Source organism: Dendropsophus ebraccatus, chromosome 2, assembly GCF_027789765.1.
Source record: "Dendropsophus ebraccatus isolate aDenEbr1 chromosome 2, aDenEbr1.pat, whole genome shotgun sequence".
In the NCBI taxonomy this organism is placed as follows: Eukaryota; Metazoa; Chordata; class Amphibia; order Anura; family Hylidae; genus Dendropsophus; species Dendropsophus ebraccatus.
This window is the reverse complement of record NC_091455.1, coordinates 46,933,530-46,954,907: the sequence shown is the minus strand read 5'-3', so window position 1 is coordinate 46,954,907 and position 21,378 is coordinate 46,933,530. Positions and strand designations below refer to the sequence as shown.

Genomic DNA, 21,378 nt, shown 5'->3' with positions numbered 1-21,378 from the left:
GGCTGCACATCACCCAGTGCAGACAAGTAATGTGTGACTGATCAATACAAACTGTATCCATGTTATCCCAGACTCCCTAGGGCTGTATCCAACTTCTTCTGCCACCGATAGTCAAATCCTAAACAATTTTGAGTTGTGCTCATCTCTAGTGAGTGACAGTGATGCACAGGATCGGCAGCAAGAAAGATGCAGCGATCGCTCATGTGGCTCGGCTGCCTGATTAAGCCGTCCTTGAGAGTTCAGCGCTCACTTGCTGCAGTCCATCAGCACGCGCACAAGGCCCTTTAGGTTGGCCATGAACAGAAGCTTACCAATAAATATTTTATTATCTCTGTAACAGATCATTCAGAATTCCCGTTAATCTAATTAGTAATTAATTGTTACACATGATAAATTAAGACGGAATTCATATAAAAACCAGGTCACCTTGTGTGACTGTATACAGTATAATCTGTTCATTCCAAGGTATTATTTATGATAAACATAATAAAATCCATCAGTACAACAAGGGATTAAACAACCCAATAAGATCCCTGTGTGTATAGAATGTAGAACATAAACAACTCATTTAACGCTTCCCGAACCAAGTACAAAGGAGCAGAATCCAACTTAATGAGACCAAGGAAAAAGAAAACATATTATGCAATCCTCCAACACTTGCCATTCAGAGAGCTTCTCACAATGTTATGTTAGTGCAAACAAGGAAGCATAAAAAAGTCTCCAAAATAATCTGCAAGTAAACAACGCTATCATGTGAAATAAAGGTCTGTCCCAAAGAGCTAACAATCTATACATTACTTACATTAGGAACCACAACAAAGTCTTCACTGTGTTATCAGAGAACAATGCTCTGTCATCAATATGACAACCAAGCCAAGACTTTGTCCTATGGTCTTCAGTTTGCACATCTTGTTTTGCATAAATATCTGAGTCATTTTTGGTAATGATTCAAATGCCAAATAGCACCCCAATGGAAATGTTAGAAGGTGTGCATTAAACACGTTTGCCCTATAGAAACCAATGTGAATTTCAAAGTACAGAGGATAGACTTTATACGAGGGATGAACCCATGACTGGACTGATTGTTTTACAATAACCTTTGTATAAATTTGATTTTATAAATATGTATTTACAGCTGAAATGTGAGTTTTAATTATATGGTAAAATCTACTGAAAAGGTAGATCCTACTTTGGGAGCAAATCGGGTAAAGGCAGCCGTCTAGTAATGATCATGATCTTGCCCGATATGCTCCCAAAGTCCGAACATAGCCTAAAAGTCTGTCTTCATTTAGTCCTAAAAATATGAAAATAAGAATTAAAAAATAAATCTGAAAATATAACAAAAACACTGAAACGATTATAGAATTTGCAAAAAAAAAAAAAAAAAAATCATCCCTGCTGTCAAAATTGTGCAAATATTTTTTGGCAGTTTACACACGGAAAAAAAAAAAAAAAAAAAACACCTTTGCCTCTCCATGCTATAGATTGTAAGCGCTCGCAGGCAGGGTCCTCTTCCCCCATGTACCAGTCTGTCTTTTGCCTTCATGTAATGTTTTCTGATCTTGTATTGTTCCTGCCTGTTGCCTATCTATTGTATAGCGCTCTGGAATTAAGGATGCTTTATAAATAAATAATAATAATAAAATAGTAATAATGCTGATGCAGGAAATCATAAATTCTCTCCAACAAATTGGCCCTCTGGCAAAAAGGTGAGAATGCAGCTTTTTCCCAGGAAAAATGAGCCCATCACACCTCACAAAATATACCAGTCTGGTCCTCACTGTCCTGGAGATCCACAGGGGTATCCACATGGTTGGCTCCATCATAACTGCCTGGTCAGGTTGTGAGCAGTGCGACTGTGAAAGACTAAAGCCCCTATTACACGGGGTGACGTGGAGAGCAAGCGAACGTCGACCTGTCAGGTCAGCGCTCTCTTGCTCCTCGTTCCCCCGCCCTAAAGAGCCAGGGGCGCGGGGAGGCTGCCTGGGCAATTGTCAGATCGCCCAGACAGCCCATAGGATATAGCGGCATTGTACATGTCGGCTGATCATTGTCTTTTATTACACAAAGGCCATAACGGTTGGTATTGGCCGAACATGGCCGATAATTGCTTTGTGTAATAGGGCCTTAAGGAACCATGTGAAGACGCCCATTGTTGGACTGACAAGGGACCTTTAAATGAGCAAAAAAAAAGAAAAGAAAACAACAACAGCTTTTGATATGTAAGAGATTGATCAGGAGAACGAACCGGGAGAAAGGCACCCATAGGACGTTCTCATTTGGCATGTGACTGATATGGCCACATAAGTCTATAGGGCTCGCTTGCTTACATAGACCCAGAGCAGTAAGAGAAGAGTACAGTGATGTGCACCTTTTCCTGCTCATTCTCCTGATTGAGCGTAGTCTGAACATTCAGACCCTAACCTATAAAACATTTGATATGTCTCTGTGACAGGTATACTTTGGGGTAGCTTCACACACACCGTATCGCAGCAGATCCGCAGCAGATTTGATCTAAATAACTGAACACAACATCAAATCTGCACCATCACATCTGCTGCGGATCTTGTACGTGTGTAGCTACCCTAAGTATAACTTCGGGGTGTACACCTTTCAGCTTTTTCAAGCGCATCATTCATTCTTTGGTTGAGAACATATAACATGGTACCTGATCATGGCTGGTTTCCACAGAGTTGCCAATGCCATGGAATGTCATCTGCAGCGGCGAAATAGTCAAGCATGTCAAGAACTCATTCCCACTCTGTCGATCACTGTAATTTACCTTTAGCGCATAAAAAATGTAAAAAAAAAAAAAAAAAATGAATCAAATTATGAAAATGCATAGTAAACAGTCTAGAGAAAAATAACCTAGAAAGTAAAGTTCATTCTATTAGTGTAATTTATTCCCAATTCTAACTAGTTGAGTTTAGAGCTTGTAAGTAGGTAGGAAGGTGATGAGCTTATTGTATAGCACTATTTAGATACAGAACCCAGTGACAAAAAAATAATACTAATAATACAACCACCAATTCAGCAAGACAAGGGGTCCTGGATGACTCTCAGATTCAAATCACAAGGGCTCTTTCTGTGTATGTTTTTCCATGTCAAGAACCTTTGGCCTCATAACGCTCTTCTTCCTTAGAGAACGGAAATAGGTACGTGTCTGTAAGAAATCCCTCTCTAGTGTTTTCATGACATTTTAACAGGACACAATCTAGTGGAAACAACTACTGCAATGCCCACTGATCTCAAGAATTATGACATTTTAATCTGGCACTTAAAAACGTTGTATATGTATATAAACATCTTATCCTTACTGTACCTCTCCATTCTTCCCATGTACTCTGCAGCCGCCATCACTCCTGAGACGAAGTCATCTCATCAGTGACAGCCCGCTCAGCCAGTCACTGGCTGGGGCACAGTCCCATCTCAGTCACTGATTGGCTGAGCTGGCTGTCACTGCAGAGACAAGTTTGTCTTGGAAGAGGCAGCAGCTGCGGTTAGTGAGGAACCCGGGGGGGTGACACCGCAAAAGAACACAGGAGGAGTGTGGAGACATAAGAATAAGATGTTTAGTAGATTTTATAAAAGGACAGTAATATATTAAAAGTTTTTAAGTGTCTGATAACCCTCTTAAGGCCCCTTTAGGTGCAAAGTACAAGCACTGATCTTGTTGATTGCTTAAAGTGAATCTGTACAACAAGAGGTGGCCCCTCAAACTGACGGTACCGTTTTGATGTCTAGTCTGGGGATCAGTCTGTCTCTTGCGCCCTGTATTCGATGTAACACAGGGTGTCAATGAGGGGGGACATAGAGTATCCTGCCGTGCCTCCCTCTGCCCTTCTTCTTTTTAGCATGTCCCTGGGCTGGATTAAGGCAGGGAGAGAGGTGCTGCAGGTCTAGGGCATGGATGCACAATACCCCAGCTCAGTGACCCCCTGACATGCTGCAGGAAGAAAGGTTATCTTTACGCCAAATACCGGCCCCCAAGAGACAGGCAGACCTAGAGACCAGATATGGTTGGGACAGGACATCAAAACGGTACTGGTGGTTTGGGGGGCTGTTTGGGGCGGTACAGACTAGCTTTTAAAAACCCTTACTGGTCTCAGTTTTGTGCAGGTGGAGCCAAAAGATCAGCTGAATATCCCCTATTTACTATGGACAATTTGTAGTTGACTAATGTTTGTAAAGCCTGCTAAAACGATGTGATCAGCTGACAAACAGGCGTTTAGTTATTGATCAGCTGATTATCGTGCTGAAAACTGCCCTATGTAATAGGGTCCCTAGTAGGGATGGTTCGAATCTGCCGAACGGTCGGCATCAGATTCCTGCTGTCTGCCCGCTCCGTGCAGCGGGTGGATACAGCGGGAGGACCGCCTGGAAAACTGGGATACAGCCTATGGTTATGGCTGTATTCCAGTTTTCCAGGCGGTCCTCCCGCTGGATCCGCCCGCTGCACGGAGCGGGCAGACAGCGGGAATCATTGCCGAGGGTTTGGGTTCATACGAACCCGACCCGAACCAGGTTCGGACCATCCCTAGTCCCTAGCTGTGAAGTCATGAGTGAATCGCTGATCTAAACAAAGCAAAGCGCTTCATTTGACCTGCGCTCCGCTCATCAAGCCACCTGTCTTTCTGTGCTGCTCCGCTCCCTGCCATTCCTCCCAGGATGCCCGAAAAAGCTGAATCTAATCCTGGGAAACCAGGATTGGATCCAGCTTTTCCCCGGCACCTGGAGTGGAGCAGCAGGGAACGGAGCAGTGCTGAAAGGCAGATGGTTTGAAGAGTGGAGCGCAGATCAAATGAAGCGTTTAGATCAGTGATTCGATAATCTCTAGCTGCGAACATACACAGTGGTTAAATGTAAAGTATGAAAATTATGGCAATGTATTGTATGTATTTGAAACCATAAACATTTTTGAGCTTTCGCTTGTAATAACATGCTCTCGAAAAAAGTGATATTTTTACCAAGCCGGTTTCCTCTACTTGAAACTAAAGATAATGGACAAGTATAACATTAACACTGAAAACATGAACACTGGCGGATTACTAATGAAAGCCTTGTCTTCCACCAGCTGCGTCCCATCAGACCTGACCCTCCTCTATGTATCACCTCTCTCTCTTTTATCTGTCCAGGCCCAGATAATAGAACATCATGAATATAGATGTGCAGCTGTATGTATCAGGGAAGGATGATGCAGATTAAAGCGAAGACCGAATACCAGGTCATAGTTTATAATGAACCCTCAAACTCCTTCGGGTTCTCCTATTCCTTATATCTTGATTTCTCCCATAAACTTGTGAGGTTTTGTTTGCCTGACACATCTTCAAGCGCCAGAGAGATCAGTGCGATCCCCGCAGTACAAAGCAATGCCGTATCATGTGTCACTACTGACACTCCTGACTTATGAATGATAATCAGACTTTCCTTGCAGTTATTACTTATTTATACCACATTCATTATAGATTTCGGCCATAATACTTAAAAAAATAGCACTGCTTATCTAAATTTCTAAACAAATGTATGGATTTAATATAAAACTACATTTCAGCACTGTATCCAGCATCTTATTGTACTCTTCTACTTCTTATGAGCTTCTGATGAGATGCCATCTTGAATTTGAGATTTCATCATGTTTTATGTGCCAATCTACTTATTCCATTATGCTCCAACACAGAAGCACTTAAGCCGGTGAAACCAACAACATCATAATGATATCATACAGGAAGTACTAGTGCGTGTTTTCGATCGATGGATCCCCACTGACACATGGAACTCTTTAACGGAACACATGGGACATTTTAGTTTTGGGTGGAGTTTCCCTTTAAAGAGTCAGTAAATAATTAGGATTAAATGCACAAAGTGCACAATCAAGGCGATTGCACGTATCACATTTACAGTCAAGCCCCTCTTCTAAGGAAGAAAACAGAAGGAAATCTTATTGATCGTCATCTTAAGCCCTGTCTGAACATCTGTATTTGAGCCACAATTATTTCTGATGACACCATGTTCTGCTGCTTCACGGAAAATAAATACAATTGCACGATTGACGTCACATGACGACGTGTAGCACCAACATAATGGCATGAATGGAAACCGTGGATGTGTTACCGCCTGCTATATGGCCTGTACTTTCCATGGCATGCAACTCAGCATCTATGACTATTTTTTAATGTGTACATTTTTTTGTATTTTTTTTTTTAATCAACAACTACGTCTTCTAAATAGACACCAACAAAACTCTGACGTTAATAGGGATATTCAAGATTCTGGTGATTTTTATAGCACAATTTATTTTGTAGACATTATTAGCATTGATGTCAAAAAGGTTTTCAGTTCCAAACTAGTGATGAGAAATTCTAACGTCATATCTATGTGAGTCATCCCTGAGGAAGTCTGTGTGACGGAACTCGTGGAATGCTCTGTCTCTTAACCCACCATGCGACGGCCATACTGGTTGTATTGTACTCATTTATTCTGAATGCACTTTTCCTTTTACACTTGACCTTAAACTTTTGCATTGGTATTACAATTTTGGGAAGTATATTTATTAGCATTTTGCACTTGTGTGTGTGTGTGTGTGTGTGTATATATATACCTCTTTGAGTATTACATTTATGTATTCTCTTGTGTATCTGATATTTACTTATCTATTTATCATGCATGTTTCATGGTATTGAGTATGGTCGCCACTTAAGATTCAGAGTTGGTGGGTTTGGATCCACTGGGCCGTATTGTGGCCAGTGGAGTGTATGTATTTTAAATGTTTTTAATAGTTTTTTGTCCCCAGCATTTATGTGAAATAAATTGTATTTCATTCTTAGTTATCTGTGAGGTGCAGTCCATTCCTTTTACAATCCTTCTTCTTGTTTTGGATGTTAGTATTTTGGATTGTCAGAGCTTGCACTCACCACAATATTGTTTAACACGGTGCCAGTCTAATTGTAACACTATATCTGTTTGAGTCAGCTATATCAATGGAGCCTAAAGCCCTTATTAAATGGGGCGATTCAGAGGAGCAAGCAATCGCCGACCTGTCTGGTCAGGGCTCGCTTGCGCCTCGTTCCCCGCTTGCTGCTGGCACTATTACACACGCCAGCAGCGAGCGGGTAAGTGTGGGGGAGCCCTGGGAAGCTGCCTGGGTGAGCCCATAGAAGATAGCGGAAGTCTAATGCTGTTGCTTATATTACATTGAGCAACGGCAGCAGATCGTAGCCAGGCTGACTGTTTGCCTTTTGGCCAGTTAAAAGACAACGATCAGCCGACATCGTGCCTATATCAGCCGAATGCGGGCGATAATCGCTTTGTGTAACAGGGCCATAACAAACAGAACTCTCTTAGTTTACATCTGTCACCATCGACTCCACGGTGAACATTCTCATTGGTTGGTTGTTTCTCTGAATGCTCAAAAGACAGACAACAGGTGGAACTTGAATGCAAAAACCAGGACGAACGGATACAATGCCTAATTGATTTGCACTGCAAATGTTGGACGCGCTACCAGCCGGAGCGTGTCCCTTCTAACGAGGATACTTCAATTGGAGCAAACAGGCTGCAACTCTCTTCAGCGATAGCTACACCTCCATCTGGAATGAGGATTGCCAGATTCTTCCCTAATGATCCCAGAGGGGATACACGTAGTGGGTTTCCTGACAGACCTCAACCTGGAAAGAACGTCAACTTGGAGGTCAGTACTGGATATACATGGCTATAGTGTAGGGCTGTTTTCACTTGTGTATTTTAGATTCTATACATCATATGAGCAGAACAGGTACAATTACTTTGTTATTTGTTGGGACCGCTATTGGGATATTCAGGTGATTCCATCTGTCCCTATTAAGCAGCTAGTTCACACAGAAAGCGCTCGAGTACACCCCCACTGTTTTTTACCCTAATGTGTCAAAGACATGTCAAAGGTTTCTTTCTTTCTTTAAGTTATTCCCAGTGTCGGACTGGGTTATTCCCAGTGTCGGACTGGCCCACCACTGGCCCTCCGGTGGGCCCCCAGCTTTAGAACCTGTACTAACATAGACTGACATGTCGTTTCTTACTGGCTCTTCATTGGTGGGCCCCCAGGATCATTTCCTCTGGTGGGCCCCAGATACCCCAGTCCGACACTGGTTATTCCCAAGATATGAAGAGTCCTACACCAGTAGAAGCCAACCAAACACATGAGCATTCCCCAATTCAGCAATAATATACACCAAGATGTGTACAGCGTACGAGAAATACCTTGTGTAGCAGTTCCTCTGTGTTAGCTCTCCGTAGTCACGAGAACATATACTCACACGAGTGCTGGCTTAGCAAGTAAACTATAACTGTTTATTTCGGTTACTCGTACAGCCTGTGAGCACCTTACTACCTTGTCCTGTACGAGTAACCGAAATAAACAGTTATAGTTTACTTGCTAAGCCAGCACTCGTGTGAGTATATGTTCTCGTGACTACGGAGAGCTAACACAGAGGAACTGCTACACAAGGTATTTCTCGTACGCTGTACACATCTTGGTGTATATTGTTGCTGAGTTATTTCGGACAGAGTGGGTGTCCGGTATGATGTGGATGGACTTTACATTCTATAGATTTAGTGCAGTGTTGGTTATTTATTGTGAAGCATTCCTCAATTCATTCTCCATCTAGAGGAGGTGGACTCTTGACCAGGTGGGAAGAGGTTGGGCGACTCTCATTTTTGGAGTGCATCTAATCCCTTAAAAATACTAAAGAAATAGATGACAGGACGAAATGGAAACTGTTGCTGTTTCAAAAGCATAGCATACAGGACATCAGTGTATTCAGAGGTATTCCACACACCTTCCAAAATGGAGGGAAAAAAATCTCCATTTAGAGCACGATAAGTTAAAGACCAAAGAGCTGTAGCTTTATCATATCTTCAGGAAGGCTATTGTTCATCGAGTCATCTTAGACAATGGCTCTTTATAGTATTGCTCTATGTTTTCGGTTTTCATGCCAGCGGATTAACAGAGATAAATCAGCATAATTAAAAAGAGGGAAGAAAAAGAACCAGGCGTGAGCTCGGGATATCTGGGCTCACAGTATGAAAGGAACCCTGCCTGGCAAAAGCTCCCCACCATCCATTCTCTCACCGATGTGCATTTATTAAGTGAAAAGAAAAATGAGATGGAGGGAGAGGGCTTGTAGGGTCAGGCAACAGCAAAAACATGTCCTAACAAAGTGGTGTTCATGTTCTCTAATACAAGTCTTGCTCAAAGAAACACAGGGAGCAGCAGGAGTCCTCCGCCACTGGACAGAAATATATCAGGCAATAAAAACCATGAAAGCAGCCTTCCTTGCAAATCTCCTGTATTAAATGGATGAGACCTTCAAGGGTGGACAAAAGATTGAGGTTCCTCTTTAATGCTTCCCGAGAATTTACACAAACCTGTAAATGCCACTGAAATAAAGAGAAGATTTGTGGAACATCCTTCCCTTGTAAATAAAAATGTGGCTGCTAATTCATTGTGATGAGGCAATTAAACAGTATTTCTTCTGACGAAGCTTACGGTCTGCTCCTTTCAACCTACAGACATATTCAACGTATAGCTTAGGATACTGGGCTCCAAAACCAACGAAGATCGCAATTGGTTTCAAGGCAGAATAACATTATGTAACTGACCTCAGTAAGGAATGGATGAGAAATTTATATTTTCAACTAAGAATGGCCTCCTGATACATTAGAGTCTATACTAAGTGAATGGAAGACTAGTGTAAAGTCAATGAATGCCACAAAATAAAGTACAGACCGTTATTACCTAGTGAGCTGTACCCATGCTCACAAGTTTAAAAGAAAAAAAAAAAAATAATTGCACAATTAAAATGTTTAAGGTCTCATGCACACATCCAGATTTCCGGACACATAGGCTTCCATTAGGCACGGAAACCCGTCAGTATTTTTCCTGAAGGCTGTTCTTTCTGAAAAATAGGTTAGGAATTATAGATCCTGTTCTATTTAATCCAGAATTTCAGCACGGTTGCCACATTAGAAACTTTTCCGAATTCCGCATGTGCTGCTACCAAGCCTGGGCCAGGGCCGGCACCTGGAAAAGAACAGCTGGGTGCTGCTATATGCGATCTATAACTATATGCGATCCTAATCAGCAAATATAGCTCTGTGATTGACAGAGCAAGGAGCCACTTGCTTCCCGCCCTGTCAATCTCTCCTCTGGCCAGAGGTAGCATTATGCCACAGTAGTGGCAACTACTGTTGCTATTAAACTCATAGGATCCCCCCGTTCATAAGAGAGACAGCTCCATCAGAGAGAGTAGCAGCTAAATTAGAATATTTGTTATGAAGACCTGGTGCACTCCAGCCATTCCTTTGCCCCTAAGTGCTCTGCTATGCCACCAGCAGCACCAAGAACAATGCATTTTTATAAATATTCACATTCTTCCCCTGTAGTGATGTAGCTCGTTCAAACACAGAAATCTAGTGATGGCGCATATAAAATGCAGATACAGCTACCGGCACTACTGAAATACAAGCAGGTAATTTTTCTTGGTGTGAATTTTACCAACGAAATGAGTTTGTACAAAAATATGGGGTGCTCACCTCTACCATATGTGCAATGTTGCAAAGTAGATATCCACAAAAAAAAAATGTAGAGGGTACTCACCAATAAAAACGTATTCATTATTCATATCTAAAAACGCCATAGCAGGACAAGCTGGAGAGCAGACGCCTAATCCTTCTAATCAGGATCACGCTGATTTTATTGGTGAGTGTCCTCTACATTTCTCTTTATTGTGTTTATCTAGTGACTGCGCAGTAACATCTCCAGTCCAGCAGCCCTGGTTTGTTAGTGTGTAATCACAAGATTTTCATGCTTGAACGTGTCACATTACTGAGGGGGAGACTATAAAAATTTATAATGAGGCATAGTTACAGGAGTGGCTGGGCAGGCATAGCAGGGCACTCAAAGGGTGGTTTTAAGCAAAACTTGCAAAAATGTTCGGATTCGGCAGTATTCTCCAAACCCAAACAGCGGCTGGAAAAGTTGGATGCTGTCTGAAGAAGTCCTGATAAACACGGATACCGCTATAGGCTGTATCCATGTTTTCCTGGCAGCTCTAGGGTGGCATCCAATTTCTCCAGTCAAATGCCTAACGTTTGGGTTCAGAGAATGTTGCCGAACCCAAACAGTTCGGCAAGTTCACTCAACACTACTAAAGTCCCTATTCCACGGGCCAACTGTGAGGAGCAAATGAGCGCTGTCAGTGCTCGTTTGCTCCTCGTTCCCCGCTCGCTACTACCGCTATTAAACGTGGCAGCAGCAAGCCGGTGAGTGCAGGAGGAGCCACGGGGAGCTGCCCGGGTGATCGCTAGATCATCCGGGCAGCCCATAGAGGATAGTGGAAGTCTGCTGCCGCTCCTGTTCCGCGGAGCGACGGCAGGAGATCGCTGTTATCATAGTGATTTGTTTTCAACATGGTTAAAAGACAAACAACTGCAACGATCAGCCAACATGAACGATGTCGGCTGATTGTTGCCTTCTATTCCACGGGACAAGTATCAGCCGAGTACGGCCAATAATCGTTCCGTGGAATAGGGCCTTTAGAGTCAAGGAAAGGCCTGAGTGCACCAAACAACATCATTTGCACACTCCAATCTTTGAAGACTGCAAAAAAATGGTGCAAGATAAAAGGAAGATGAGAAAAGTACCAAAGTGATCAGAGTGATGAGTGCAAATACTAGATACTCTTTAAACAAGCCTTTTTCCATACATTCTACGAAATCTTCTTGACACAATAGTGATGACTGCTGTCAGCAGACTGCATTGTATTTAGCTGGATATCCCGATGATCTAATGTATAAGAATACCAGTGTGCCAACCATTCTAGAGACAAAAGAAGACTGACAGTCATGTTTGTCCAGCTGATCCTCTTTTTGTATTCCTACAGATATGTCTCGCCAAACACGCTAGAAATTTTTAGTATAGTATATATTAGTCATTACAGGGAAAGTTGTCACTTTTATTAAGAATTCAGAATTAGGCAACCGCTAGTGTGAGGAGGCAGGCCCAGCCTGATGGTCCCCCGACTACTGGCAAGCTGCAGGTTGCTTTGGCAAGCAGCACATCCTCTGTGAAAGTCAATTTCTTTATTAGAAGGAGTTTTAGGAAATCACGAACTTGACAATTGCAAACCTACGAATTAATTCCAGTTAGGATGCGTGCATAGTGTGAAGTGCTGCGCTCATGGATTTGGAACATCTGTTCGAGAAAGGGCTCACGAGTTTGACTATTCCCACAGAGAAAAAACAAAAGCCATTACAGACATCCAACCATGGATTACGAAGTGAAGGCTGGTTCTAAAGGATCTGGTGCCAGCAGAGAGGATTTGGAGAAGTGTGTGGCAATGTGCAAGCAGTGAATATGTAAACGTTTTCCTCCCTCTCTCTGGTCTCCACGATAAAAGAATTTAAGCGATATGTCGCCATATGTAAGATTCTGGGCAGATTCAAGAACACTGAATCTTAGATACATGGCAGCACGGTGGCTCAGTGGTTAGCACTGTAGCCTTGTAGCACTGGTTCCGGTATGAAATCCCACCAAGGGCAGCATCTTCATAGAGTTTACATCCCTCTGTAAGCTACTAGTTTCTCTTGACCAGCGGTGTCAAACTGGCAACCCTCCAGCTGCTGCAACACTACAATGTTTTACATTATTTTATTTTCAGTACATTATGGGGGCAGCCATCTGACTTGTGCTGTCTAACAGTACTTAGAGATATCCTTTACAGCATGCCCCATGGGAATAAGCACAATAAACTGGGCCAGACCCTATTCACTACAATGGTAATGTTTTTAGGCATGCTCTGTAAATTGTTCAGAAGTTATCCTACAGGGAGTCTGAGCTTTAGCTATTGTGAAACTATTATCTATTGTATATACTGGGGTCACGTTTCACTGTAATACTGGCTGTAACAAAAAGTCATCTGCACAGAACACATTGTCACAGATTAATATTAGTGGTTCAAATGAAAAGTGCAAGACTTCAAAATCATTTTATAATGTAAGGCAGTAAAATGAAAAATGAAAAATAACCCAAATCATTGTCTGATGACACATTGCTTTAAAGAAGAAGTCCTGAGATTTCTTAAAGTTGGCAGCCTGCAGGGGAAGGTGGGAAATTGATTACAAGAAGGAACTTGCCTGCGGTCACCACTCAGGGGGAAAATGCCTTCAGCCAATCTGGGACTGGAGCGGCGTTGCACCCCAGTCACTGACTGGCTGAGTGGCCAGTCCATCAGCTGGGTTGTGACGTAGGTACCCTGGAGATCCCTGCCCATGCTCCCCATACACAGGAATGTTCTCTATGGGGAGGGAAACGTTCTCTCTCAACAAAGGGATTCTAAATGGGTTCTAGATGGCCAAATCCGCCGCAAGACGGTCAAAGTCTAAGGTATATGGGGACCATAAGAGCCAGCAGACATTCAATGAAGATTTCCTCCTGCAGCGAGACAGGAAAATTAGCAAGGCAGGGAGTCATGTTCCCTTGTCTAAGAACCTCTAACATGCGGATCTGAGCACTTAGAACCCGACAAACCCAAACCTTTGACATGTCATGTCTCTCTCTACATATTCAAAGCGACAGTGCCCATTTAATTGTCCCTATCACTGAAACTCGGAATCTTATACAATTTTAGGATTTTCAATTGGTATATTGCCTTTTTATGGGATTCCATTAGCCCTTTTAGTAATAAATCAGAAACGTTATCAACCCAGGTATACCCCCGATTTGCTTCACGTTGGATCTCTTTGACCCGTCCTCTGTATCAGTTAAACTTTTGTCGCTGTTTTAACGCAATCTTCTTTTATAACTTTAAGCAAAGGGTCAAAAGGCGTCCTAAGTTGACCCAATATCTCCTCTGTTGGCGAGGTGCTTATTCATATCAGCACATAAGGATACAACAGGTTTTATCTCCAAGATTTTAGATGAAAGGGCAGAAAGTGCAGAGTTAGATTTATTAACTGCTTGTAAAGTTTCATTAAGTAACAAATTGTTTCCAGACGGTGTTTCTTTAATTTTAATAAAAGGATAGCGGGCTTTTGCTTGGGGCCGGGGAAGAATTAAATATTACATCAATACCAGGTATTTTAGTGGTATTGACTTTAGACCATTTGGTGTATTTCCTTAAATATCATTGGCAGATGGACTCAGTAGATCATGCTACTCTACACTATGGTATTCACTATGCATAGGTCCTCAACCCCCATTTACCCAATGGAAGATAAGTGCCTCTTTGCCCTCAGGTTGGCTAGTATGTTTCATCACACATTGACGTATCGGCTTGGAAAGCTTTAGGTGCTTATGTCAAATATATCAATAGGCCCCCTATTATGTGTCCTCTGCTTGGCTATTATGCATGTGCATGCATTTTTCTTCTTCTGCTTAAGAAAAACAATGCGTCCTGCTACTGCAAAAGAAACAAAAACTATACAATGCAGTATACATTCTTTAAGGCCTCATTCACATGTTCCATAGGGTCCGCATAGAACTGTTGCTATAGATGGCGTATAAAAAGTACATCCATTCACAAACCACAAAAAAAGAATGGTGATCCATTGTGGGTATCAACTGCAATTATAGGTCAATACTAGAACCTGTCTTTTTGCGGCACAGATCACAGCCCCACAACATGGGCATAATGTGAACTGGGCCATTTAAAGGAAAGGCTCCATAGAGCAGTCCGTAATTGCGGGTCCTCACTTATGGGTTCACTATGGAGAGTGTGAATGAGGCCTTACACTGGTGCCTTGGATGACACATGCAACCGTATGGCATATGCCAAGTCTTTGACAAAACAAAGCTTGATGCATCTTAATGAGCTACATTATAGTACAATCCGGCTCTCCGGTATGAGTCCCCTCCAAACTACTCTCTATATCTCCTGAACATCTGTAATTGTGACACTGAGGATAATGGAAGTCACACCTGGCCGGGCAGTGCTCCACAGCCAATACAATTCTGCATTTCTTCTACTTATCGGCAAATGAAATTACAAACTTTACTAAATGCCCCAACCACAATGAAGTTATCAAGTAACGCTATCAGTTTCTCAGTATACCAGCCTGATCTTTCCGAGTATTTCTTCTATCATTACGTGTAAGGATCCCCTCACTACTACCCCATCTCTAGCAACCACAAGTGCGACCTTCCTCCAATATGTTCCTAGTCTCAGTGGGAATCTGGCTCTGCAATGTTTGTGGAGGTCACCCCCCCTGCGGTGCCAAATCAAGAAGAGCATGAAAACCCACACATGTGACAAAGCCAGCTTACTCCATCATTGGAGGGACAGAAAGGCAGACATATCCAGCAATGATCTATAACACAATCATCGTGTCAGTGAACCATATGTTTGATTAGTGTCTTAAACCATCATTATTTGGCATGTCCAAGTCTCAGCGGAGGGTAAACCTGCCATTGTAAGAGCAACAAAACAACTCAAGACCTGCCTGGTTATAGTGCATTAAGTCTGGACACATAAATAAGCCATTTGCACTGGACCACATGACAATGGCAGGTTTATGTAACGTAACATTTCAAGTATGGGAACCTGGGTAATGCGAATACTACAGACTGACGATATTCGTGGCACGTTTAAATGAATCAATATATATTGTCCCACTAGAGCATAGAGGCATCAAGAAGTGGGGTACCCTGGAGTACGCAAGCCTACGGCCAAATCAAGATCCAGGGACAACACTTCCAGGATACTTGTTCCAATTTGGTAATTCACTGCATGGAAGTTTGTGTGTAGCTACTGATGGTGTTATATAAGACGTTGCACATGGTCCAACGTCAAACATCCATCCAGTCTTACAACGCAGCTGTAACACATTTCTCGTTCTTTCTCCTGCTGAAATTAATGAGGATTTCCACCCAAATGTAAAAACTGCTTCCACCCAAACTACTTCTGAAGTGCCCAATATAACATAGGCGCTAATGCACAGGAGGTGATGGCCAGTAGGTATTCTAGCACATAATAAGTATTACGCATATTATTGGCATCTAAGGCCAATCTCTTGTTAATACTTCTATTCTGTCATGTAGAGGGGGGGGGGGGGGGCGGTGTAGTGACACAGCGGTGCGGGTGTCACTACAGTGCCGCGGAGATTCAAACTTTTTCCCCGAAGCCGGCATGATGTTGATACAATGGAAACAATGCAGGACAGGCATTCACCGTCCGTAGGTCGGCACAATCTACAGACGCGTGATTGCTGCCTTTCCTCATAAAACTTGGTCATCTGTGCCAAGAACAAAATTAGCAAAGTGACCAAATGTAGATAGATGATATAGGCCTATCTATATGGGCTGCTAGTGTAACCATGTATGGGGTGGACAGCCAGACACAGAAATATATTTTGTTTGATATGGGTGATTGCTGTTTGTGGTGGCTATGACATATCTGTCAATGGTATGTGTCTTTGACGTCTACATGAACATACATATATATATATATATATATATATATATATATATATATATATATATAGACAATACACATTCATATGCACAGACGCATATACACCCTCTGCTTTGAAGACACAGTATTCTCTGAAACACAACTTTCTCACGTGCACAGAACAAACAAAGCAAATGTGTGTGCTTTTTTTTTTTTTTTTGTTATAGGCTAAAACACAGGCTGCTTTCTACGAGGGAGTCATGTAATAAGAACTGCCTCCTTACCCAGCCATTTCCCACAGAGATTCAGTTCACAGGCTCAGGCTCTAACATAGAACCTATTACCAGCCGGCTTGGCTTCTCAGCATATTCTTACTACAATAATACTACTATAGCAGTGAGGATAAACCAAAAATTAAAATTCACCAAATTTACAAATGACAGCCGACTATCATAAAAGATGCAATACAATTTTCATATAAAAGAAAAAATATTACTACATTAAACAAAGAAAAGTGGCACCAATGTTTGATCACTGGGAGAAGTGACGGCAGAACTGAGAAAGTCTGTGCCACGTCATTCAAATGGCCACATGGGCAACCACAAAAATTGACACAAGGATATCCTAATGGTATACCACCAACTGATGAGAGCAACCCTGGAAATAATCTGGGACTAACAGTAATAAATATATTCACCAATTCTAAAAGTTATTAATGTTTGGTATTCAGTCAATGTGGAAAAAAAAATGTGTGTGTGTGTGTATATATGTGTATATATATATATATATATATATATATATATAGTATATAGTTCGGTGCCAGATTACAACGTAATACGTAATAATACGTAAAATTTACAGGATAGATATATAACTCTTGCTTGACACTTTCTCTGTCTCATCTACATAGCTGACAAGACTCTAAGCCCCACAGAGTTTGTTTTCCATCCCCTTAGGGAGTCTTCCTGGACATGAAGGACTCCTCCACACACGCACTTGGTGTAAGGAGCCCAATGTATGGGAAGTTAGGGATTACTCCAATGTAAATAAACAAGATTCTGCTAATAAACAGGGAATTAACAGCTCCCTAATTATCACGACTGCAACTTAGTTATGCATTGCAATGATGGCCTGCTTGTTCAGGTGCCTCAGGGTGTGAACAGGGGCCTGGATTATCATTCAGGCAGGCGAACAACTAAAGGATGTTATTGAGCAAGAGCTCCATCTCTCAGTATCTGCACCACACAGTTCTCTAAAGCTGGTGGGGATATTTAGTATGTCCAATCACACGATTATACCTTGTAGTAGATATAGTCAGCTGGATTCTACCTGAGGCTATGTTCACACAACGTATATTTTCGTAAAAGTACGGCTGTTGTTGCCAATTGCAACAACGGCCGTAATTAATATGAAAATATATGTTAGTTGCCGTCTATGGAATCCCGGCCTGAGCGTATACCCACAGTATTCGCTCCAGCCAGGATCTCTAGCGGCGCCGCAAAAAACTGACATGTCAGTTTTCTGCAGCCGCTATTCATTGAATAGCGGCCACAGAGAACCTGTCCGTGCACACAATGAAGTGCGTGGCTCCGGCCGCATGCCCCATTGTGTGCAGTGTGTGTGTGCAGCCCGCATCAGAACTCAGCGGTGCTAAAGATCATCCGGATGGTACCGCAGTACCAGCCGAGATGATCTCATCTGACACCGGCCATTCCGTAACCCGACCGGGTCATGGTACGGCCGGTGTCATACAATGTGTGAACATAGGCTGAACTGGTAACCGCTGCTGTGTTCTTTGTGTACAGTGAAAGCCATCTAGTCATATACAGAATATGCTACACATTTAAAGGGGTAGTTCAGCAAACTATTTTTTCTTTCAAATCAACTGGTATCAGAAAGTTCCAGAACTTTGTAATTCACTTCTATTTAAAAAATCTCAAGTTTCCCCATACTTATTAGCTGCTGTATGTCATGCAGGAATCAGTGTATGGGTTCCAGTCTGACACAGTGCTCTCTGATGCCACCTCTGTCTATGACAGGAACTGTCCAGAGAAATTGAAATCCCCCTCTTCAGACTGGAAAGAATACACCACTGCAGGACATACAGCAGCTGATAAGTAATGGAGGACTGGAAATACAAAATTTTTTTTACAAATCTCTGGGACTAGTTGTTTTTAAAGATATTTTTTTTTTTATAACTGCCCCTATAAGTACATACTGCACCAATAAGTCTACAGCTCTTATACTATGCATGTAAGGGACTTGCAACAAGCAAAAAAAATTTCACAGAAAAGCAAAAAGTTAGGGATGTTAAACGTCTCCTGTGAGATGGGCACGACCTAGAACGGTAAGCAGGAATCACGTAGGCGCTGCATTATATCTCAGGATCATTTCTCACTTCATTAGTCAAAGCAGCGGAGATGCGGAGCGGCCCAGATGTAACCGGCAGGTAATCAGGACAGATCGCTTTCCCACAAGAATTAAGGCAAAGGCATATTGGGTGCTCAGCCAAGCAACAATCTTGTTATAGAGAGACAGCACATGGCTGGGGTCCAAGATGAGAAGGGCAGGGAAATTCATGGTCACTCAGGGCTGAGAAACAGATAAAACTGCAAGGGTGATGGAAAGCGCTTCTCATGCTGAATCGACACTTACTACTGGATGCATGTATCCATGGAGAGGTATCTAAGCCAAAGTGTCACATTACAGAACTATGCTGCTGTGATATAAAGGCTGAATGATGGGATAGAGATCTGTATATAGACAGGTAGCTGAAGCGTCTTTGCCGTCCTTTATCAATGCTTACAGATTACAGGATACATCCCCACCGCTAACAATCATGTCCCATATCTGGTGGGGTGCTTCCATGGATTTCTGTAAGTATAAATAGGTACTTTTAAATGGTCAGAATCACCTTGCCAATTTCCCACGAGCCAGGCTAACGTAAAGAGAGTCTTCAATAAACTTCAACAAATAGTCATATTGTTATCACTTAAACAAGTCTATACGAGGGATAGGGTGCTCAGTCTTAAAGGGGTTGTATGGGAAGCAGAAGAGGGCTGAAGCCTTCTGTTCTCCGGCACTCACGCAATTTAACTTCTCGAAAGTAAACCTTTCCGGATTGTGGAGGGGATGGGCGTAGATCTCAATAAATGTGTTGCTGCACAATGTCGCTGCAACACTGGGATATGCACCGGCCCCCTTCATGTTTACTTCCAAGATGTGGAATCGTTGAAGAGAGCCCAGGGAGCAGAAGGCTTAAGCCCTCTTGTGCTCCCCGGATAATCCCTTTAAGGATCTTGGATAAGGACTGATAAAATACTGCAATCCAAATAATGCTGCAACCCCTATACAGCCAGTATTTAAAGGGGTTATCCAGAGCTACAAAAACATAGCCACTTTCTTCCAGAGACAGCCCCACTCTTGTCTCCAGCTTGGGCGGGGTTTTGCTGCTCAGTTCTATTGAAGTGAATGGAGCTTAAAGGGGTTATCCAGCGCTACAAAAACATGGCCACTTTCCCCCCTACTGTTGTCTCCATTTCAGGTGCAGTTTGCAATTAGGCTCCATTTACTTCAATTGAACTGAGTTTCAAAGCCCCACCCAATCTGGAGACAACAGTAGGGGGAAAGTGGCCATGTTTTTGTAGCGCTGGATAACCCCTTTAATAGCAAACCACACCTGAACTGAATACAAGAGTTGTGATGTCTCTGAAAGAAAGTGGCCATGTTTTTGTAGCACTGAATAACCCCTTTAACAATATGGATGTAGAAAAGATCATAAGTGAAGCGTGCCAATCACCAGCTAATCCTACTGCAATTTACACTAGCCTTTAGGCTATGTTCACACTACGTAAGTTTCCGGCCGTAGCGCGCTCCGTGAATAAGCGGCCGGAGACTTACGTAGTTTGCGTACAATGGAAAGTATACGATGTACGGCTGCACAGTTCACACTACGTACAAACTTACGCCCGGATCGTATGCGGCGCCGTAAAAATGAACCAGACCATTGTTTGTGGACGAAAATGCCGTAACTTACGCCTGTAGCGTTACATGCGGTCCCGTACGTAGTGGTGATTTCTTCATTTTTGCAGCTTTTTGTGCCGATCCAAAAGGTTCTGTGGGGTGTCCGGGGCTAGGCGAAGCTTTCCAAGTAAAAGACCGCTGTCAGATCGCTACGTAGGGCGCTCGGGAGGCGTAAGTAGACTACAGGCGTAAGTTCGCGGTCCGTACGTAGCCGGCCGCAAGTAGCGTAAATCTCCGGACGGAGTTTACCGCGTATATGTCCCGCTGTGAAAATATGCGTCCGGACATATACGCAGTGTGAACATAGCCTAAAACAGCACATAAACATTTAGCAAAATGGCAGATTTTGACCGTTCCAGGTAATAATCATCTATAGTTTCATTTGACGGCTAAAACTAGATGAGCATAACACAAGCCACCAAAATCGTTCACCATTTTGCAAGACTGAATTGGGTTTTTTTTTAGTGCTAAATTCACCAGTTCTGTCAGGCATGTTGCTGGTAGGACTGATGGAAGATTGGTCAAATTTTATTTCTCAATGTGATAAGAAGCCTATGCACCATAAATAACTGTCAGTCAAATGATGGTTTGGCCACCAGTTATCTCTCCTGTTCTCCTCATACACTCACCGGCCACTTTATTAGGTACACCATGCTAGTAACGGGTTGGACCCCCTTTTGCCTTCAGAACTGCCACAATTCTTGGTGGCATAGATACAACAAGGTGCTGGAAGCATTCCTCAGAGATTTTGGTCCATATTGACATGATGGCATCACACAGTTGCCGCAGATTTGTCGGCTGCACATCCATGATGCGAATCTCCCGTTCCACCACATCCCAAAGATGCTCTATTGGATTGAGATCTGGTGACTGTGGAGGCCATTGGAGTACAGTGAACTCATTGTCATGTTCAAGAAACCAGTCTGAGATGATT

At 42.7% G+C, this 21,378-nt stretch overlaps 1 protein-coding gene across 4 annotated transcripts in view; it reads right to left on the bottom strand.

The window, feature by feature from the left end:
- Window positions 1-21,378, bottom strand: part of STAU2 (staufen double-stranded RNA binding protein 2) — a 228,741-nt gene that overhangs the window by 61,257 nt on the left and 146,106 nt on the right. For 2 of the 4 annotated variants that reach the window (XM_069957463.1, XM_069957464.1), the window contains one exon: window positions 2,669-2,782. The exons of the other annotated variants lie outside the window; for them this stretch is intronic. In XM_069957463.1, the coding sequence (XP_069813564.1) occupies window positions 2,669-2,782 (114 nt within the window). The remainder of the gene's footprint in view (window positions 1-2,668; window positions 2,783-21,378) is intronic. 4 annotated transcript variants of the gene reach the window in all.